The following is a 24,061-nucleotide window of genomic DNA, read 5'->3' on the forward strand; positions in this document are numbered from 1 at the left end:
TTATGGTAATTGAATGTACCATTTTCTGTAGCCGGCATATAAGATGGCGGCAATATAACTCCTACATGTTAAAATATAAAGCAAGATATTTTGTTAGTTTTGTGTTTTTTTAAAGTATTTTACTTTGTGTGAGACAACTTTTTTTGCTTTTTTGTTCCTTAGTGACATGGTCTGGTGCTGTGAAACTATTTTCAATTCTACTACGTTATGTTAATAATTTTTGTCTTGTCTATTTGATATGAAAAGTGTTAATTAAACAAGTATAGTTGATGTTGTTTTCAAACAAGAAAAAAAAAACAGAACTATTGATATTTTTTTTTGAAAATTAACATAAAGACAATGCACATCTTTCATTATCCCGTATAACTTAAGTGACGATTTACATCTGCCCTCGAAAAGGGACATTAACATCTGCATAGGTTTTTTTAAAAATGTCACACTTTTTTTTACATTTTGTGCTTATTACCGAAAATAGCAGAAACGAACTCTTGTAAGGAAATTAATGCATTATTATAATTTTATTGTTGAAGTTTACTGTAGAATATTTGGTGTTTATTTTTTGGAAGAATTTCATAGTTTTCTTTTTACAACCGAAATAAGAACTGCAATTTGCACCTTTGCTCTTTCACTTTTTCTAGTGGTGCGCAAACTCTAATGATATCGAAAGCCGGAGGTGGTTAAAACCACTGGTAGAAACTGGTTAAAACCGGCATGGCAAAAACCCCTTTCTGCCACATTTGTGGCAAAAACTCAAAAAATGACATAAAAGAAATCTTTGATACCCAATAGGAATTTAGCACAGGAAAATAATGAAATGTTAGCCAAAGCACAATTTAATTACCATATCATTAAAAATCAAAAATTATGTTTTTTGCCCTCTGCAGCTGTCTCTAAGAAAAGGTGAATGGAAAATATAAATGATTTCTTAATTTAATATGAATAGAGGAAAAATAACAGAATACTCTCGCAACAGAAGAACTAGATGGCAATGCCATCAAGGATACAGCTAAGATTAATGAAACTTTCATCAATTGTATATATTTTTTTAAATAAAATGATCTACTATGTAGTAATTGGGGTGGTTTTAAAATTTGACTGAAAAAATAAGTTGGGGAAATAGGGTCAATTTGTTTTGTAAAACTGTGATATTAGGTATAAAATCGAGGTTACTATCGGCAAGTAAAATTCTGGCATTTTCTTCTTGAGCAAATGATAATTGTAATCCCAAGCATTTTAGATGACACGTATAAACTAGCAAATAACAACCAGTAACTGCCTGTTTAAATCTGTATGTCACTTCTTTTTCTTAAATGCGCTTAAGATTCTCGTCCTTTAGATTAATACAAATGTTACAAGCATCTGCAGTTCAACAGTTCTCTTTCTGATCGAACTAAATCAAGGGCAATGAGTTTTATTTTTTATGATGAAATAGAATTACATTTTTTAGTTTACTTAAACAAATGACATTTTGTAATTACTTGAATTAATAAAGATGCTTTTTAGTTTTTGCCATTTTCTGTTGGTTTTTACCGGTTATAACCAGTTTTTGCCACCGGCAGGGCAGAAACCAGTTTCTGCCGGCAGAAAGCCAACCCTGCTAAAAAAGGTCGAAACTCGAGCCCAATGTACACTTCTCATTTTTTATTGTGTCAAAAAATTAATGAGCAGTTTGATTTTCTACCATGAGTTTTAGAGACGTAACGAGTACTCGGTAACTACTCGGCCAATTTTCCGAGTACTCGGTACTCGGGCAAATTTTGTTCAGATACTCGGCCAATACCGAGTAGTTGTAAAAAATGGAATATTGTTAAGGCAGATTTTAGAATTAATAAAGAGTGCAACCATATAATATACTGCAGGGCTGTCCAACTGCAAAGAGCTCACCGGCCAGAATTCCGGTCACTGATCACCTGGCGGGCCGCAGTTTGAAAAAAATGAACCGTAACCTCTTACCTCTTATACAATAACAATTAATAGTTGAATTATCTCTACATAGTATAAAATGAAGTCTCCAAAAAGCGTTCTGTGAGTTTGAACCCTCATAACTCGAGAAAAGTCCTGAAAAGGTTTGCAGATTGCAGACCGGTTCGAAAAAAAATCGATGAATAGTTCTTTTTTTATTCCAATTTAAGCCCCATTTTCACATAAATTCTCGAATATATGGGTGAAAAATAACTTGCATATAATAACATTACATATCGTTGGAAAGGGTAGAATTTTCCGCGTTCTACGCAATTTGTTTCCTCGCTCTAAATTAATTACGGCGGGAGTTATTAGCGTTTTTACTTCGAATTCTTTTAGGCTTAGCTGAAATTTAAAAGCTACTTTCTTCATTACATCTATCAATAAAAGATGAAGGAATGGTCCACAGATTTCCCTTTGACACCTTTGAAAGGAGCGACATTTTTCACTCCAGATCTATCTCGACCTTTGGTCGAAAAACTGAGCTTCTATCTCCAAAGGAAAAAAAGTTACAAGTCTTTTTAAGTCAAGTTCAAAAAATCTCATATCCTTTCAAATTGTTAACCATTTTCTTTCACATTTTAATTCCTTAAAACTTATTTTATTTCGTGTTTTCATGGTTACGCTTTTTGAATCCATCTTTCTCGATTGAATTTCTTAAAAGTATTTTAATATCTGTTGTCATTATTTTTAAGGGAAATTTTTAGGGACGTACCGAGTAGCACTTTGGCCGAGTACTCCGCCGAGTACTGAGTACCAATTATGCTTTAAGAAGACCCACTGACACACACGTGATCAATTTTGAACTTATTGGAATAGTAGTATAGACCTCTTTGTCCATATAAAAGATTTTAAAACTAAACTCCTGCTGAAATTTAATTTCGCATTATTTAAAAAATTTTGTTTATGTCAAAAATTTTACAAAAAAATTCTTTTTAAAATTAAAAATTATTAAAAGATATGATTAATCAAGTTGGAATTAAGACAAACTATACCAATCTATTTTAGTTCTAGTCCGCCAAACATAAATAATTTTTAAAAGCAAATGTGCAAGAACACTGCACACACGTGTTTCTGCGTTACAAGAAACGTCTTTATCAGTGCATAAAATGTGAGCTAAGGAATGTTAAGACATTGGACAAAAAAGATCCATCTTTTGTCGGATGCCTTTAAATCTACAAGCAACACATTTTGTGCATTGAAAAAGGAATTCCCTGTAACGCCAAAACACGTGTCTGCAGTGTTCCTGCACTATGCTTTTAACGTTGTTTTATTTCCCTTTTTTTTAAGCAAAGGAACTTTTATATTTCTTATAACTAATTTTTGTTTGTAGCAAAAATCTATGTTTAATGTAAAAATTCCGTATTTTTTATACTTACCTTTTTTCCACAATTTTTAATGAATAAGTTTTATTAACTTTGAGGACATTAAAATAAAGATTTATTCCATTAAAGCATTAAAAACTTCATTATTCTCAAAATTTAAGATTGACTTGTAAATGATTGCAGAATATTAAATATGCTTGCGCTTTTTTATAAATTTTAATATTCGTCTTGGACAATATTCAATTTTTTGCAACTACTCGGTATTGGCAGAGTATCTGATCAAAATTTGGCCGAGTATGCCCAGTAGTTACCAAGTACTCGGTACGTCTCTTGAAATTTTGCATGATGCTTTTTTTTTTTTTTAGTTCAGCCTGATTGCCGAAACACAATTTTTATTTTCAATGTAGACCGGGTGAAAACTGGCAATTCAGCTAGTTAATTATAAAACAATGAAATAGAAAGATTATAAATCAATTCGCTATTTTAATGGGAAAACTGAGGCCGATCCTCCTTTTTTACAAGGGAAGAAGTGTCAACATCGATTGCCAGCCGAAGAAGGTCTTAACTATTTCTTTTTCGAAATCAACAAAGGCCGTCGAGTCGGTGGGGGAGGGTTAAGGGTCTTTATTTTTAACCAATTGCAGGCAGGTTTTGCTCTCTTATTTGAAATGTTTCTCTCTCCCCTCTGTCATCCCCTGCCAATGCGAGGCAATACTATTTCTTTTAAACACCAACGTGCAGGGTAGGACTGTTTGACCTTGACCAGTAGATGTCCTGTACCCTTTTCTCCCAATACAATGAAAGGAGTGAAGAGGCGATCAAGAGGAAATTTCGGGGACCCCCTCGGTAGTCTCGGATGCTTCTTGATACCACAAAATGTCGAAAAAGAAATATACTGAATGAGAAGTTAGCGGCCGCATAAAATGTGTTGGCGGGCCACATGCGGTGGCCGCCAGTTGGACAGCCCTGATATACTGCAATCATTTACAAGTCAAATTTAAGTTTTGAGTATAGGGCAGTTCTCAAAAGGTGGGAGCAAACACAGACCTCAACTTTGAAGCTTCAACACCAAATAACTTTCATTTTAATTAACTCAAAAATTTTTGAGTTAAATTATAATACTGTATAGAGACAAGAATTGACATAAATTATGGAAAAAATGCTCTTTAAATGCCCTTAAAAAAATATTTTCTTTGCTAAAAGGCGCAATTTTGGACATACCAAAACGTTAACTGAGCAAATGTACCATTAAAGAAAATTTTTAAAATTATTTCCATACGTTTCAAAAAAAATTTAAAGGTATGAATCTTACACTGAATAACTTTTTGTTAATATTTTACACAAATAACAAAAGTAAAGACAGATTATTCACTTTGTAAACGATTTTAGAAAATAGTAAGTTTGAAATTTGATGCATGTCCAAAATTTACGATCTTTACAATGCTATTTTTTGAGAACTAAGTATATGATGTTTTCATTTTAAAGGTGTTTATTGAGCCTCAGAATCAATTTTTAATTGTTTAAAAGTGTTTTCATAAGCTTTTATGCAGTATCTTAGAAGAAAAATATTTTTTTTTTAAACGTACATGTGAGATGTCCAAATGGCGTTACGATCTTGACGCCGATAAATTCTGTCCATTTATTCAAAATTTTTGATGGTCTACTGTCTTCTAACCTCAATAAAAAAGGTTATTATAATGTTATCTTCTTTAATCCATTGGTATTTTGCATAATTAATATGTTACACATTGAACAATACATAAATTACAGTAGAAACATGGCTGCTTATGATCGAACCGAAAGCCATTTTGCGCTAAAATCGCCAAGCAAACCTCCGTTGGCGACAACACAGTATACGATAAGCTAAAGGTCACCAGAGGGAATTCCAATTTGACAAATGTAGTTATCGTCAGCTCTACCAGTTTTGGCGACTTTATCACCTGCGCTAGCATTTTTTTTCCCCTCTTTTATTATTTTAGAATTCTTTTTCTCTTTTTTCTTTTGGAAACATAATTTAACGATCTCCAAATAGAAATACGAATTTCTTTCTTCAATAATTTTTTTAAACATCATTTTAATCCTTATGACATTAGAAAAAATATTCATTATTAAAACTGATGTCACTTTTTACAATTGTATTATTTTTAATTTGAAGCTTTTTTTTAACTTTGCATCAATTTCTTCAAAATCATTCCAAAACTTTATTATATGTAAGGAGCAGCATGTATAGCCATTTAAGTATTTCATTAATTATCCTCTTTATTATTAAATTGCAAAATTTAAAAAGTAGTAAATAAAATTTTCATTGGAAAAGTTAAAAATCAGATTAACAATTGTCAAAAATGGTGAAACTTACGTTATGATGATGTCCAGAATCCGTTACCTACAGGACAACAATGTCCAAAATCTGTTACCTACAGACTGCTGATTTAATTTGCTAATTAACAATTTTTACAAATACCTGCTGTCTTTTCATGTTCATATATTGTGTTCTAGGTATGCATACTATAGAAAAAAATCAAAATTGATGTCAAATTTGAAAATTTTTGAAATTGCTCAAAGTTAACTTTTTTGTTCCCACCTTTTGAGAACTGCCCTATAATGAAGTTTGTTATGCTTCAATGGAGTAAATCTTTTCAATGTCCGCAAAGTTAATGAAACTTATTTATTAAAAAGAGCTGTGTAAAAAATATGAAATTTTTACATTATGTTTGGCGGGCTAGAACCAGGAGCGTGAACAGGAGGAATGGAGAGAAGAGACACTTGTTGACCCAAGCCTGTAGATGGCCCAATATTTTTTAACTGGGCATGAAATTTAGCGGTAAACAATATCAGGGGTCGATCCAGCACCAAATTGGGGCCGCTTTGCGGCCCCTTCACAAAATTCCGCATGGCAAAAGCGGCCCCATTCACAAAATTCCGCGCCGCAGAAGCGGCCCCATTCACAAAATTCCCCATCGCAAAAGCGGCCCCATTCACAATATTCCGCGTCGTAAAAGCAGCCCCTTCACAAAAATTTATAAAAAGGCAACCTTTTCACAATATTTTTTAACCGCAAATGTGTACGCATCTACGCGGGAGCCTCTTCCACCTTCCCCCATCTTATCTTTTTGCTTGCTGCATGAGGTGTTTTTGCTTGAGAGCATCAGAAGGGGGACGGGAGAGGGAAAATTGTGATTGATAGCTTGTTTTCAGGAAAATCTTAAATTTTACTTTGATTACGCAATATATATTTAGTATTAATTTGTGTTGAGTTTCAAAATCCAATTCTAAAATAACTTTACTTAAAATAAACATATTTACATGCTGTTTATATTTTTATTTGTTTTGAAGATCTTAATTTCCTTACATCGGCCATGGTAAACGGATTTTTCGCATTTTTGATGTTTACTGTACCTTGTTAAGAGGCAAACAAATAAAATTTCTTATATATTTATTAACATCATTAAATTGCAAAGTTTTAAACGAAATACCTACTCTGTAAGAACGTCAAAAGTCAAAAAATTAAACGCTGAATGCTGGTGCAGTATTATTTTGGGTTTTAATTACTTTTAAGTTTTTCAAACACATACATGGAATCTTTAATGAGTATTTCACTTCTGTGTTAAGAAATATGTGATATCTTTGAGTCTTTTCATATTGTATTTATTAGGAGTTATCATTACGTTCAGCAGCATGTGCAATTTTCATTGCTCTTAAAGTATTTGAAAGAGGAAAACAGGAAATCTGTTGTGAGACTTTCACCTTAAGAAAGTGTGCCTTGCATATGTATATTTGTAAAAAGCAATAAATGTAATGTATGTGTCAAATTACGAATAAAATGTTAAGGGTCTTACTTCCCCCCTCCCCCAGCGCATTTTCTCTTGACTGCTTTCATGTATTCTTCAAGAACTTGCAATCACCCCTGAAACCTGTCTAGGGCTTTTCTATAACGATACGACAGCTAAAAATGCTTTAATATAATCTTTTCCAAGAAAAAAATCACGAGAAGGTCTTTTTTACAAAAGCAAAGAAAATTCACAAAAATATTTTGCTTTTTCACAAAAATAACGAAATTTCACAAAAATATTTTGCCTTTTCACAAAATGGGGACCCAAAAAATAAAACCTGGATCGACCCCTGAATATGGAGGGGGCCCCAGAAAAGTCATTTTTGACGGACCCTAAAATTTCTGTTCTTCACCCCCGACTAGAACTAAAATAGATTGATATAATTTGTTTTAATTCTAACGTGATTAATCATGCTTATTATTTATTTGTTTATTTTTAATTTTGAAAATTAACCTTTTTATAAAATTTTTGATGCAACCAAAATTTTTTACTGATGCATAATTAAATTTCAGCTGGAATTTTGTTTTAAAAACTATTATATGGACATGGAGATCTATACTACTATTCCAATAAGTTCGAAATTCATCACGTGTGTGTTTCTGTGGTTCTTCTTAAAGCATAATTGGTACTCGGTACTCGGCCGAGTAGTGAAAGGCCGAGTACTTGGCTACTCGGCCAAAGTGCTACTCTGTACGTCTCTAAAAAATGGCATACATAAATATGTATGTAAACAATTGATTAAAAAATATTTTAACTTAAAAATGAAACGAGCTGATGTGTGCTTCACATGACTTCCTTTTACTCCAATTTAATGCCATTTCCCCATTATTGGCAATTTTAATGTAATTCAATAGTTTACTTTCTAAATATCACCAACAATGACCAAATTGAAACCAAAATTTTAAAATAAAAAAAAAAACTCCAATTTTTGTTGCCAAGTTGGCGACAAAACTAGATGACCAAAAGACTGTCGATATATCGCCAAGTGTCCGCCAAATTATAACACCTCTTGAGTTTACATCGAAATTAACAATTTCCCCACAAAAAGGGGCAAATAACCCCTTTAAAAACACCCAAATGCAACCAAAAGGGGAGGTGCACAACTAGACCCCACTAGGAGTCTACGTACCGAATTTCAACTTTCTAGGACGTACCGTTCTTGAGTTATGCGACGTACATACAGACGTCACAAGAAAAGTTGTACTTAACTCGGGGAATGTCAAAATTGATATTTTGGGTGTTTATACGTTCTTAGGCACTTATCCGTGTGTGGTTGGGTTGAAAAAAAAAAACATTAATTTGCGGGTAAGCAAAATGGAATTTAAGGCCGAATTTTGAGTGAAAATTTTTTTTGTGAATGCAATACTTCCTTTTTTTGGAAAAGGAAGTAAAAATGAAGATCTGTTGAAGTTTATGTAAGTTTATAAATAAATCAAATAAGTGTTAAGTTATAATGCATGTTGTAACATTTATAAAAACAATCACATCAGCTGTACATTTTAAGATGTTTATCTCTGGTGTGGAGGTTTATTGCCCATAATAAATGCATTCATAAAATTAAAAAGTACAAATATAAAATTTTTAAAGGTTAGAGTCTAAAAAAATCATATTTAAAAAAGAGAGAAACTACTAGTTATTAATAAAAGAAATGTTGACATGAAGTGAAATCTGTTCTTGTAATACAAATGTTATGATCAGCAACAGATTCTGAACCCAGCTAGACTGTTCTTAGTCAATTTATTAGTCCCCAATGAAGATTAATGGCTATTTTAAATCTATCTACCCCTTTGCTCCATCATAGTCTTCCGGTAAAATGTTCCGAGTACCCACAACCCTACTAACGTAGTAATTTGTATGATATTAACATATCCATAAAAACAGAGTACATAAATATTTTTTTATGGGGTGAAATCAATAAAAACTCGAAAAACATATCAGTAAAATGTTTTTAGACTTTAGATCTTCTGTTTCCAAGCATTTCATTTGACTTTTCCTTTGAGTTTAATTTCTTTTGATGTAATACTGGAAAAAATACCCAGCGTTGCCTGAGTCGGTAATAATTGTGAGAAACAATCACTACTTTCTTTCGCTTTCTGTTTTAACTGAAAGAACTCGAAACACACCTCTTTGACGTGAATGATCAAAAATTTTTAGTATTAGGATCATTTTCATCCTCTTACAGGCAGTTCCATTTTAAATATTCCTCAAGACTCGTCAGGTAGAAGGATTTGATAGACTTTCACAGATTTTATGCAATGTAGTCATACGGTATTAGCTACAGCTGTTGTTAAATTTTTATCAGTGTATAATTTCAACATATTACTTATGTATTTTTGGATTGTTCGCCATTACAAGTAAAACAATTTATGGAGCAGTATTAACCATGCCTCGGTGTCTCCCCCAATACCAAACATTCCTTTCCCCAAGAAAAGTTACAAATTAGTTTCAAGCAGTGGTTGGAAGTAGCGCGCTACAAGTAGCGACGCTACTGTAGTAGCTACATTTTTTAGTAGTTTGTAGTGTAGCGCACAACTTTTTAAAAAAAGTAGAGTAGCAAGTAGTTCGCTACAAAAAAAAGTAGTTTGTAGCGATTTCTGGAAACTACTTTTGAATAAAGTTTCAAAAAAAAAAAAAAAAACGCATTTTTAAACGAATCTGACTAGTGCAAGTCTTACGCAAGTAAAACTCGCACCTATCAGATTCGTAAGACTGAAAAATACGAGCTGACCTCTGACATATTACTTTGACGCCATACGTTGTATCTGTTTGACGCCATTAGTTTGTTTGACATAGAAACTTTCACATTTTCCCAATATTCGCCTTGAATAGAGCATGGCTTAGAAAGATACGAATTTTTTCCGTTTCATGAAAACTTTGCCCGTTAAGCAAAATGCTTTCGGTATCAATGCCATTTGCACATGCAGTCGAACCTCAACTTACGCGAGGGATCCGTTTCAAACTTTAGATAAACAGCTCGCTTATGCGAAATTATATTTCACCAACTTCATATTTAGAAAGAAAAAAATGCTGAGCGGCGATTTGTACGTTAACAATCTGATGTTTCGAAAAGTACGGTGCGGGAAATTTTGGCTTTCAGTGATGCTAAAGGGAAATTCCATTCACGAAACTAATATTTAGTACCGAAGAAACAAGGTGATATAAGCCCTGCGCTTCCGCTCCGAAAATTTTCGTGTTGCGGATGAGGAATTCGCGTCAGCTGCAAAATGCTTTTTTCGAGTAAAACTCGCTATATAGACATTTCGCGTTAGTCGAATTGCTTTGTAGCCAGAGTCCACTGTTGTTTAAAATTGCACATTGAAGTAAAGTAAGTATTTTTAGTTATGTTTCATGTTTCGGATAATTAGTAGCACCGTTTGGGATATTTTTCCTTTTTTTTTTTTTCTTTTTCACTGATCGAGTATTGATATATTAACATATAAAAAGTCAATGAGATGGTGTCCAGGTCCGGAACCCTAGCTTGAAACTCAAAAGCAATTAATTCCTACGAAATATAAGTTCCTTTAAAATTAACTCATATAATGAAAATTAAAGTTTCTCTTTTGTTTAAAAGATACTTTTCATCATCTAAATCACTTTCATGTATATGTATGTCTATGTAAAATTTAAATCAAATTATGACTGGATATATCTCAATTTCAAGTAGCCGAGTTAACACTTTTGAATAAAAAGCTACTTACTGTCAGGAAAGGATTAGAAATTTGAAGGCTGAATTCCTTCTACTTCTTAATCCTTTCTTGCAGGGAACATTCGTGCAAATGGTAAAAAATGTTTGGATTGACGAATCGTTTCAGTAAAGGAAAGAAAGAATAAAAAACTTATTGCAATATTCCATGTTCAAATAAGCCAATATATAATCTGAACATTTTTTAAATTTTTTCATTCAATCCTCAAATGGTGTGTATGTGTATGTTAGTTATTTATTTATTTTTTAAAAAGTAGCGAAGTAGCGACTACATTTCAAAAGTAGTTTGTAGTTGCTACATTTTGAAAAAAGTAGTTGTAGTTGTAGTTAACTACATTTGTGTCAAAGTAGTTGTAGTTGTAGTTCGCTACAAAAGAAATGTAGTTTTTCCAACCACTGGTTTCAAGTGATCTTGAGAATGTTTAATTTTTTAAACAATTCGAAATTAATATTTTTTTGTTTTAACTACAAAGAAACTCCATCTGAAAATGTATTTACTTTTCACTATCTGAGATAGGTATAAACTCTATAATGTTTTCATAATCTAAACAGTCGGAAACTAACACATAACTTTTATTCTTTTCTGTTAATCCATGCATATCTCAGTGGCGGATCCAGCCGATTGTTTTGGGAGGGGCCATCCGAAATTTTTGAACAAACTCCTCAGGGCCGAATTTAGCTCCATGCCACTTCTAGGCAAATTTGAAATCTGCCGCACCCTCTCCCTCCTAAAAGAAGCAAAATATCCTTGACTCAAAAAAAAAAAAAAAAAAAAAGTGTTCCCCAGATTCAAATTGTCAAACTTTTGAAGAAATGATGGCGTTTCACATTCTGAGGTGCCCCGATGAAATGATCACATTAATCTCTCAAAAAATTTTTTATTCGGCAAATACCATGATTGAAAAACATTCGACTTTCATAAGATATGTGAAAGTAATCATTATTAAATTACAAGAAAAAATAGTCTCTGTGGAAAATGAAAGAATGCTAATATTTTACTTTCAAGAATAACAATTTAATTTAAAAAAATGTGTTAAAAATAGCAAATTTGCCGCCCCTGAAAAGTTTGCCGGCCTAGGTAGCTGCCAACTCTGCCTATTGGGAAATTGGGCCTTGAGAACTCCCCACAAACTTTATTAAAATGAAGTTTTAAAAACTCAATTTTCGGGGTATCGAGACATTAGGTGAGGGGGTGGATTGAGGAATCTCCCTCGAAAATGTTTCAAAATTTAAATTTCCGAGCAATTTTTGAAAATTAGGAAACTAAAAACGCATTTTGTCTATTTTTGATGATGTACGGAGAAAGGTCAGGTTTCGAGCGCTGGACCCAAAATACTTTTTGAAAATAAAGCTTAGAAATCAAAATATTCTGTCATTATACATTGAGAAATTAGAAGATGAAGGGTGCTCTTCTAGCTCTTCAGCTGTCTAGCCTAAAAATGCACCTTTAGGTAATGTTTGCTTACGTTAAAGGAAGTGTGAAGGTGCTTAGACTCCTTCCTTCTTGGAAAAATTTTTCCTTTGAGGCTCCAAAAATTTGATTTTTAACTATATTTATACATATTTTAGAAAGGGGTGGAAGATTCGTGAACTCCTCCAAAAAACCTCCTTTTAGAGCTATCATCACGATATAAACTTGGAAGGGAGGGGGTCCTATCAAAACTCATTTGTAATTGAAGTTCCAAAAAAAAAAAAAAAATTAAGTTGCTTTTAAGCAAGTTAAGTGATAAGGGCTGGATAAGCTAGTTTCCGTTGACATTTTTTCCAAATAAAAGACTTAAAATGCAATTTTTTGCTATATATCAAGGCATTTGTGAAAGGGCATGGGAAAACGGGTTCTCCTCCTAGTTTCGAAATTAAGGCCATAAAAACGAATATTCAGGCTCTCTTTGGTCTTGTGAACAATATAGGGATACTCTGAGAACCGCTACATTTAGAGATTGCTCAAGTGTCTGTAGTTGGAATCAAGAAATTATGTAAAAGATGGAGAAAAATTTTGGAAATAAAAGTTTTGTTTTGAGGATAGGAATATAATTTATCTCCCAATTAAGGCCTATACTTCTTTTTCAGTAAAATACATGTGTTAAATTTTGTTATCTTCTCATAATATTTTTTTCTTTTTTTCCTTAAAAAAATTTGTACAATCACAAGGCTTTGGGAGGGGCCATGGCCCCCATGGCCCCCCTCTAGATCCGCCCCTGGCATATTTAGTGTGTAAAGTATACCAAGAACTAGTCCAGTGAGCACTTAAAATTTTCTTTTGACTTTTACATAAAATTTAAGAAATCCACCTGTGAAACAACTTTGTTCACATGCACTTCTTTGCTTTTCAAATTTTCCATACTGGAACCTTGCTTACCATACATGAGAATTATGGATGGTTTTAGTTTCCTTTTCAGTAATTAGAATTGTAAATAAATATTAAAAATATTACCAAGATATATAACAAAATTTTTAGCCTTTTTTTTTAATCATAAAACTAAAAAAATTCAAAATATACTTAATTTAAAAGTCCTTTTACTATTTTTTTTTTAATTTTGAAATAAAATGATAGACAATTTAATAAAAACAAAAGCTTTATGCATAGAATATAAAAATAATAACAAACCATGTAAAAAATGGAAGATCTAAAAATGCCTAATTTTGGTAAAGAACCAGGGCTGTGGAGTCGGGGTCGGACTGATTTTGGGGTAAAGGAGTCGGAGTTGTTAGAAAACTTGCCGACTCCGACTCCGGGTTTCTTTCTTTCTTTCCTTTTCACTGACTCTCCTTGCATTTTTTAAAAACTGACTACCAATTGGTTCAATTACATGTATAAAAAGATACTAATGAGAAAATAACTGCCAATATGGCAATCAGCTAGCCTGAATGCTTACCGAACTTACTGTAGCCGTCCTCTAGTTTGCTTGCTTTTTAACTTAACTAATAGCGACTGTCAGCAAACGGTTTTGTTGCCTAACATTTTCAAGTAATCACTTTCAAATAAAAATAGAAATATAGTGTTTTATTCGATCTCAGTTATAAAATAGTGAAAGAAACGTAACAAATTAATAAGTCGAGGCCCGTAGCTAAGGTTGAAACGTTTAAGGGTGATCGACAAATTCAAAAACGTTCTGGCGCGAAAGCACGAATCCAAAAGATCCAATGAAAAATAATCTAATGTTTTTTTCTTTATTAAGACTATTTCTATAAGCTTGGTTCTCACTAAAAAGTATGGAACAAAATAAGTGTAAATGATTTTTTGATTGCAACACTCAATAATTGCAGCTAATCTTAAAATCTTAATATTAAGGTTAATTCTAAAGCAGACAATAAAATTTAAATTAAAAATTTAACGAAGAAGAAATATAGGTATAGTAAAAGCTATTCGTACAAATTTGTATAGCGGCCGCATTTTGTGTAAAATTGGCTCCTGATGTATATGTGCCCTATTTTCGTTGAAATTTGTTTGATGAAATATAATTTAAAATATATTCGTGAAACTTTTCAGAATTAAAGTATTTATAAACTTTGAAATTAACTTTGGGTGTCATCTACCTGATGGGTGTCACCCAGGGAAAACCACCCCCTCTCAAGAACTTGGATTTAGAAGAAAAAAAAAGCTTTTTTTCTCTCATGTTACAGCTTTCAAAAATTGAAAGCACACGATTTGATCAATATCTATTTGTTAAACATTAAAGGGGGACAAATTGCAGATAATAATTTTCAAATTTTTTAAAAGGGATTTTTAAGTCATCTCACTTCTTAACTCGTAACTGTTGGAAAATTTGATTTTTAAATTGAATTTCTAACGTTGTATGTGTCTTGGGTTTACAATAAAAAACAAAATGCGAAATTTTCATGAAAAAGAATCAATATTTCAATCTCTGTTTAGAGGTTTTCCCCCTTCCCCTGAAGGGAGAGAGGGAGTTGAAAAAATACAATTAAAAAAATCAAAAACATCCGGAGTCGGAGTCGGGCGTTTCAAAATCCAGGAGTCGGGGTCGGAGTCGGCCATTTTCCTTCCGACTCCGCAGCCCTGTAAAGAACGTACTAGTGCGTCTGTTACCATGAATCTACCCAATTATTTTCATCAAATGATAATTTTTTTAGTATGATGTTGTTCAACTGAAACTAAAAGTAAGCCTATGTTTTGGGAGTTTCCCGGTAAAAAAGATAAATTTATGGCATCATTTAAGCTGAGTTTAGTGACAAATGTACCAAAGTCAGCAAGAATTCGCAATCCTCTTCTAGACATATTAAATCTATTGTTGAAAAAAACTTTATAAACTAATCAGAACCTTTGAATATTATGCAAATAAAACAGGTGAAAAGAAAATATATATTTGATGTTTTTCTTCTTAAATACGTAGTCTAACCCCTTGTGTACTGCTGTTTCTAACTAATTGATAATGCATAAACATGAACTCAAAACCAAAATTCTATTGCAAATATAAGCATTATTAATACATATTCAAAATTGCAAACTTTCACCTTTAAAATAAGGTATCATTCCAGTTTTTACGGCAAATTTGAATTTTTGAGAAAAAGTTGAATTTGAGATAATTTTGCCCTATTTCGTACCTTCAGAAAAAAAATATGAAAATATTTTTTCTATTTTTAAAATATTACTTAGAATTTTTTATATTTTTTTCTGCAATCCTCATATTTTCATCAATATTACTGTAAATTTTCATAAAAATTGCCTGAAAAATAAATGAAATACAGATTAAGTTTCGTCAAAATCCGAGTTGGTGGGTGTCATGGCTTGCTTGAATTGAGGTGGAATGACCCAGTTATTTTTTAAATGTTCTTTCTCTTAATGGTAATAAAAAGTTTTTAAAATGATTTTAAATTATCTTATAATACCACTATAATTCTTAAAAACTGTTACAGAAATGCTACACCTACCCCTACAAATTACACTACAAACCAAGCAACTGCTGGCTACACTGTGCAGCATTCAGCTCAACCATACACAGCTGCAGCTACTGCTCAGCGCTCCAGTCAGTCTGCATATGAAACTTATCAGCAACCTACTCATGCCACTACAAATTATCCCTATGCGTCTAGACAGCAGGCAAGTTGAATTTGTTTGTAGATATTGATTATGTTTAACAGCTATTTTTTTTTATCTAATTTTTCTTTCAAATGTTTCAGACAACGTATGAAAAAGCTCAGACATATTACCAGACACAAGTTCCGTATTCAACTACCGAAACTCCTCATTATCAAAATGGTAAGGTTGTTTTCTCTCCCCCCCCCCCCGCCTACTTACACCCACACTTTTGTTTCCAATTTGTATACTTTACTAATGCATAAAAGTTATGCATTACTTTATTCTTAAAAAAATTGTTTGATTTTTAGTGAGCAGTAACAAACCTGTGTATTCAACTACAAATGTTAGCTATAATACACGACAAACTACTTCTGCTAAAGCTCAAACTCCGACTGCCCAGCAATCAGCAACATACTTATATTCTACTGGAGCATCATCTGGAAATTCAACCTCAAATCAGTACAGTTCTGCTTACAACAACTCTGCTGCAACTACAACTTATTCTGGTATTGTATTTAAACTTTGTAAATGACTAACTTAACTCTACCCTGATGTTGAAATATTTTATGTAGATATTTCTTCTGAGGGTTCTTCATTCTACTTTCTTACTGGGCATTATGTTCCTTTTAAGTTTGATTTTTATCTCTTAAGGGGTTTTGGGAATCAAATACATTCATATCCCCCCTCCCCCTCAAATCGAGGAAAAAAACTCTATCCTTTTTCAAGACGGGATATGGATACTTTCAATGATGAGGAAGTAGTCAAATTACTTTCAAAGTTTTAAATATAAAAAATATTTTACACTGAGCATCCCTACAGATATAAAAAAGTAAAAATAATCTCAAAAAAGTGCAACTTGGTATCATGATCCCCCGGCACTGGACGAATCCTTTTTTAAGAAACTTGAGAGGAAACTCACCACGCCGGATTTTGAGGCTCCTTCCCAATTTTCATCGAAAGATTCACGCTGTTATTAGCTAGCATTTGACATTCATAAGAAATTTTTATAGTTTTCTTTATACATAATGCAGACCTGCCAACCCTCCCGTTTTTCACGGGAGACTCCCGGTTGTACGTTTGAGTATCCATTTCTCCCGGGGTTTTTTTTTTTTTTTTTCCGGTTTTTTTTCTTTTTTTTTTTAAATTAAACTTCATTTTCTTCCTTAAAATAGTTACTCACAGCCCTAATAGATGGCGTTGCTAGCAGAGCAAACCCGCACTGCTCAGTGAGCTCACATTCGACGAGCACGACCGGTTAGTGAATCACGTGACAGCTAATGATCACGTGCTCGAATCAACCAATCAACTGCTTAGAATGGTAACGGATGCGGTAACCGGTTGATCATAGAACGCTGCGGTTAGTAACCGGTTACTTACTGATCGACCGGTGAGGTTCGTCGAACGCAAGGTGAGCGGCAAACATCCGATGGGTGCGTTCGGAGTGTCGACCAAAATGCTTCCGGAGATGGTATTTTGGTTTAACTCTACGTTCGCACTTCTACTTCTCTCACGCATGCGCCGTTACCGTTTTCGCGGTATCGTTCAGTTTTCGGATGCATGCTAACTGCACCGCGTGTTTTCATCTTGATCTACAGCGTACGTTGTAGTTTAACATTCATCTTTAGCGATTTCTGAAAAAAAGAAATGTCTACAAACAAAAAGAGCGATTATACGAGTGAATTCTCTTTCATGAAAAAATTAAATAAATACTTGTTATAATAGTGTTTTTTCCTTATTATAGCATCGTTTAAAGTCTCCCTTTTTCTCCCTTAAAGCTTTGACTGGATCTCCCGTTTTTTCTTTTCATAAGGTTGGCAAGTCTGATAATGGGACTTCTACTACCTAACAAAATGATGAATCATTTGTATAAAAAATTACAGTATTCAATATTTTAAGTAAAAAGGTCGCACATTTTGGTACGTCTTAGCTGAGACTCATTTTAATGTAATATTTTTTAATGCAATTAACTAGCAAACCAAACTAAATAAACAAAATGTTCTTTTTAGCCATGATTTCGTATAAAACGTGATAGTGTTAAGAGAGTTCTTATCTGTTTTTAAGAGAAGCTTCCCACCGTGAAAAATTTCTTGCTAAGCCAATAGCATAAAGAGGCCCTGTATAGTAAGAAAGGTTCTTCAAAAAAGACCATATAGATTTAATTTCTCAAAAGTAGCAATTGTAATCTTGTTCTCCAAATTTCGGGTTTTGCCAATTTCCAAACCCCGAATTTCACGTCCTATACAAGTTAAATTTCAGAAATCCCTACTTATAATTTTAAAATTTCTTTCATACTCAAATTTTTGTTCTTAAGGGGGTTTAAACCGGAACTCAACCAATTTAGACCAGGCAGAAAGTCTACTTTTTCTTATGTCATAAAATGTTAGTAAAACTATTCAAGAATATGTTACCAAAATTTGAGGGGAAAATTCCAGTTAGTTCCGATGCTCTGAGTACTTAAAGTGACTAGAAATTCGAAAACGTTCACTGCATTTTTTTTCAAACACTTTTTTTCTCAAAACAACTTTTTTTCAACTGGTGTGCATTCTAGCTCAAAGAATTTTTTGACTAATCATTCTGAAAATTTGTGTGCATATTGATTCATTTATACTCTATATGAACCTAACTCTTTGATGATATTCATAACAAAAATATTTTTAATACAAGAGGTTTAATGGTAGAGAAACATAACATTGTGATCAAACACCTCAAAAAAGTGAATTTTTCAACTTTTTTTTTTATCAGAGTTAGGTTTATATTAGGAAGTATGTTCTTTACGACAGACAAAAATTATGGCTTTGGTAATGCCTGCCAGCAACAAGCTCTGATGGCAACTGCCCATGGACAGCAGCTTCTAACTCCATTAATTCTGGTGAAATTGACTTCACAAAATTATAAAGTGTACTTCAAAAAAGATAAATAAAATATCCTCCCAATTAAAAAAAAAATTGATTATTTCTTTCCTGTTAAAAAAATCATTAAAAACAATAAAATTTCGGCCTCCTAAACTGGTTTCCCCCATTAAAAAAGTTTTATGCAGTCTCCATAATTTTCAGCTTTTAATGCTGGCTGATATGCTATATGAGTAGACACTAAATTTGGAAGCACATGGTGAATCTTTGAAAAGATGATTTCTTATCTTCTTAGTCTTACTATTTTTATTATTATTATTATTATTATTTTTTTACTTATATGATCTAATTATATTTGAACTTGCTTTTAATTTTTAGCTTCTATGTATGTTCAGCAACCTTCTGTTACAGTTCAACCTGTTCAAGCCGCTCAGTCGACTATTGTACAGCAACCACAGCAAGTGCAAACTATTCAATCTTCGACAACCAGTGCTGTTACTACTCCTAAAGTTCATGCAAACAATTGGATGTCATTCAAAAAAGGTCCAATACGAATGACTCGTCCCAAGTTGCCACCTAAACCACAGCAGCTACATTATTGTGAAGTATGCAAAATAAGCTGTGCCGGTCCCCAGGTTGGTTATTTCATATATTTTATTAGTTATAATATTAACAATTAAAAAAGGGGGGGAAGGTTTCCACAAGAGGGGACATTTCTTTCAAGAAAAGTTCTTTTTTTCTTTTCAAAATTAATATCAATTACTTTCAAAAAGCTTTCCCTGCTCCCATTTTGTTTCTTTTGGTAAAAACTAACTCAGTAAAGAGCATGAAGCTCAGTAAAGCATTTGCTTTGCACAGGGTTGCCACGCCACAGGGAAACCTGAAGAAACAGGAAATTAAAAAAACAACAAAAAAGCAAGGAAAATATTTTTTTTTTAATTGAAGTTGCAAAAATCAATGCCCAAGTATATAAACTATCAATAAATAAATTACAATTAATAATAAGTTTTATAAAGATCAGAAATACAGTAAAATAAAAAATTTTGCCTTTTTTTGTTTCAAGTGAACATTAAAATGTCCATCACAAAAGCAAAATCTTTTTCTTGTTTTATTTAACATGCATCTTGAATTTTATGATAGCTTAATTTAAAGAGCATGAAATTAGAAGTCAATATTCATTGTTCTGCTTAACTTTTGCTCTTTTAGGTCCAAGTAATGAATGGTTAAGATAAGGTTTTTTTTTTCTTGAATAAAAAGTTAAATAAATTCAATTGCCATGCTATTGTTTCAGTTGTAATGAACTCTTCTTCATTTCTCCTTGCTATTATTATTTTTTAAGGTGGAGGGGGGGGGGGATCCTCTGTGGGGGGGGGTTGCATTTTCATACAGAGAAAACACAGGGAATTTTTTTCCCAAAAAGAAGTGGCAACCCTGTCGCATTGCTTGTTAAAATTCATTTAACAAGCAGTTTCAAGAATACCCATTTTACCTGTCAAAATATTTGGACCTGTGTATTTTTGTCTGGGCCTTTCCCTTGTATTATTGTAATTTTTAATAATAGTTTGAAGTTATTTAACTTTGAAACTTTTAATATTATTCAATTGTGTCTATTTTTGTTATTTTAACATAATCACATTGGTGTGAATATGGGAATATAAAGTCCTTTGTGATCAGAGTTTGATTTAATTATCTTATTAATTAAATTCTAATAATTTGTATGCTAGTGTTTTAAATTATCAAAATGCAAACAGAAACTAATTTTAGTCACTGAAGTTGATAGAATAAGCAAAAAAAAAATATTAAGTGAGAAAAAACTTTCATTTTCCCAGCGCTTATTTTTTAATTTTTTTAAAGGTCCGATTTTGAAAATAAGGCATTGTCTTTAAACTTGTCTTGCACGTCACAAATGATAATTTGGTGCATCTCCACTACCGCGTTTCCACATTATGATAATCAAGAAACAAATTGAACATTACCCTTGCCATCAACCATATCATTGCCAACACATGTGAGTAAAGAAGCAAATTAAACATTATGCTCTGTGAATGGCATCAAGGAATGGCATTTCATCATTTGTGATGTCATCGGCAGAAGCGTAAACAATGAAAGCGCACAGATTTTAATAATTGTTTTAGAATATTAAACTTTGTCAAATTATTTAAAAAATTGTTAAATCCTATGTTTTTAAGCATTTAAAATTTTGGAAACAACCTCAATGGCTCAAAATAATGCTTTACATTATTTTACCAGTTTATTTTACTTTTAGACATACAGAGAACATTTAGAAGGTCAGAAACATAAGAAAAAAGAAGCTGCTGCTAAAGCAGGAACTGTTGTACACCATGTGTCTAGGGGTGGAACTACTTTGAAATGTGAATTATGTGATGTAACATGTACAGGCTCCGATGCATATGCTGCTCACATCAGAGGAGCAAAACATCAAAAGGTAACTTGGTTACTTTTTTCTGTGTAATTTGAAATTGGTGTCATTGATGGAAATAAAATGAGAAAAAAAATCAATTTTTTTAGGTGGTAAAATTGCATACTAAACTAGGAAAACCCATACCTTCAACAGAACCTCAAGTTCTTAGCACAGGTGCAGCAGACAACAATAAGGCCTCAACTAGTGGTAACAAAGTTGGAAAGGGAAATGCTATTAAAAAGGCTGGACCACCAAAAATTCAGTTTGTCGGTAAGGAAATTTTATGAAATCTTTATGTGTTAGTCATAGCACATTATTCAAGTGACCCATATTTAACATTATACATTAAAGTTTTGATCTTAAGATCTGCCTTTTTAAAAAATATTCAGTAAACTACTGCTTCATTTACAGAATGATTGACATTAAGAAATGTTTTCATAAAATTATTTTAATAACATTTGAGGTAGTAAGGAGCAAAGGATGGGTTGTATGCCCTTCCTTATGCTCTAACTACTCTCATCCCTGTCATGCATGGAATTTTAAAATATAATTCACTGATAAATTTGCTTCTCCTTGCATTTTGGGAGCATTTTATGCATTTGAGTAGGTGTATATATAAGGGAGACTGGGGATACTTGATCCCTAGGGATACATGATCCCACAGCCAAAAATGTACCAAAATCATAAAGTAGAGATTTGAAACCTGACAATTATGTTAAAAGTATACTTGTACATAAAAACTGGCAACACTTTTTTTTCTCAGCCATTTTGTTTTAGCTCAAGTCTTTGTTGATTGTTTGAATGTGTCAAGGAAAGTTTTTTTTTATTAAAGCATTCTGAAGTTTACATAATCTGTTATATGCAACTTGAAAAGAAAAAAAAAGTGTAATGTTAAAGTATAGACAGTCTTTTAATAACTGAGACATGTTTTTAGTTAATTGCCACTTATTGTTAATAATAGATAAAGTATGTTTCTAAAAATCGCCTATTAAAAAAGGGATACTTAATCCCTTTGTTTAGAGGGATACATGATCCCAGGGATCAACTATTCATATGACAACATAAACACACTAAAAACAATATAACTGTTGTTTACTTAGTTGACATTAACTTTAAACATTCAAAACTATGTTGACATAATAAAATTTATCATAGTATTAGTGATAGATTTAAGCAATCACTGCAGTAAATATGCTAAACAATTAAAATCTTAGATAGCACTTGTATCCCACATAACACCTCAAACATCTTAACACAAACTAACTCTACTGATGAATTCTGTTCTGATGAGCCAAATGAGCTTGAACAATTTGAAAATGATGTCAAATCCTTGTTTGAATGGGGGAAAAAATGATTATGCTATAGTTATATTTACAACAAAAAAATGAGTTACCCATTACGTAGACCCATTAACGGATAGAATGTAAAGTTGGATTTCAAGAGTTTGAAAAAAGTTTTCTAAAGCGAAAGATAATATGCTTCATCAATATATTTCTCCTGAAAAATTGACAAAATGTGTTCAGTTGCACACATTTGAGCGGAACTTTAAGAGCTACAACAAACGAATTATTTGCATTTGACTTTTCAGGTTTTGAAAACATAGGCTAAGCTTTCTTTTCTTTCCAATACTTACATTTTTCTTCCCTCTTTTTTAAAATTAATTCAACTGATAAAACTCCTGTTTTTTATTTGCTGTAATTTTAGCTTCACTACGCTACTTTAAAAAAATTGATAGTTTTATTTATAAAATATATATTGTTCGGAAATGTATTGGATAATAAGGAACTGATCAAAAGCATCATAAGTTCATTAATGTTGTATAAGTTTTTTCCAAATGTCCTAGTGGAATTTTAAACAATGTTGTTTTGTGTTCACATTATTACAATCTATTGAAGAAAATTAAAAATAGCGTTATTTTTTAGAAGCATTATCTAGAAAACTAAAATTATAAGTAAATTGCTGATCTAATGAAAAGTATATGTATTTTCTTTGTGCGATCAAGTATTCCTCATGAAGTAATCATGTATCCCTTGATGTGGGGGTACAAGACCCCATTTATGAAATTATTGAAAAAATTATGTACCAAAACTATCCGTATAATTTCAACTAAAAACAATACTGCGAGATAAAGGCAAAAATTACCTTTGCTCACGTACTTAAAACTGATAATTTGCAGAAGAGAAAAAAAATTGAAAATTAAAGTGGGGATCAAGTATCCTCACTCTCCCCTAATGTGTATGAAGTACCTTTGCCTCCTCTCCCCCCCCCCCCCCCCCCGAAAAACTTTGAAATTGTGCTTATTTTAAAATCCTTAATTTTCCCTTTTAAGGATGAGTATGAACCCTGGAAATTGTACTAGTAACCCTGGTAGGTGCTGCTATACAGCATGATTTTAAAAAAAAGATTTAATGAAACCTTAACTTTGTATGTGGTTTACTCACTGCCTCATTTATTTATACTTTCAAGGCAAGTCAGTATCATTTTTTAGGAATATACCTGAATAATATCTAGTTTCTAAAGGCAAAAATAATTTGTATGTAATTTCTGGTTCAAAATATTAGTGTTAGTGTAATTTCAGACTTTTTGTATGTATTGCACTCTTATGCATGTGTAGAAAAACATTTTGAGCCATCAAAACTCTGTTTTGATGAAAAGTAGAGCATTCGTTGCTCAATATTATTTCAATACATATTTACACTTATGTAGTATTGCATCCATTTGTTTAGTATCTACTTTCAAAGTAATTCAAATCTTGCTCATGAGGCTGTATATAAAACTATTTCAGTTTCTGTATGTAAGTATTCTGGTGGCAGACATACAATTCTTATCAAGCAATCTGCAATCTTTTCACTCTGTCAGTTTATCAGGCTCTGTGTCACTGTTGTGTCCGGATTTTTAGCATGTTTTAAATGCTCAACCACATAATTTTTTG

At 32.3% G+C, this 24,061-nt stretch overlaps 1 protein-coding gene across 2 annotated transcripts in view; it reads left to right on the forward strand.

The window, feature by feature from the left end:
• The window catches only part of LOC129226561 (zinc finger RNA-binding protein-like), a 43,213-nt gene that overhangs the window by 218 nt on the left and 18,934 nt on the right, over positions 1-24,061 (forward strand). The window contains exons 2-7 of one of the 2 annotated variants that reach the window (XM_054861172.1): positions 15,696-15,879; positions 15,960-16,038; positions 16,167-16,364; positions 19,086-19,342; positions 20,974-21,153; positions 21,237-21,399. In XM_054861172.1, coding sequence (XP_054717147.1) covers positions 15,696-15,879; positions 15,960-16,038; positions 16,167-16,364; positions 19,086-19,342; positions 20,974-21,153; positions 21,237-21,399 — 1,061 coding nt within the window. The remainder of the gene's footprint in view (positions 1-15,695; positions 15,880-15,959; positions 16,039-16,166; positions 16,365-19,085; positions 19,343-20,973; positions 21,154-21,236; positions 21,400-24,061) is intronic. The other variant, XM_054861173.1, reaches the window with a different exon arrangement.

This window comes from Uloborus diversus, chromosome 7, assembly GCF_026930045.1.
Source record: "Uloborus diversus isolate 005 chromosome 7, Udiv.v.3.1, whole genome shotgun sequence".
In the NCBI taxonomy this organism is placed as follows: domain Eukaryota; kingdom Metazoa; phylum Arthropoda; class Arachnida; order Araneae; family Uloboridae; genus Uloborus; species Uloborus diversus.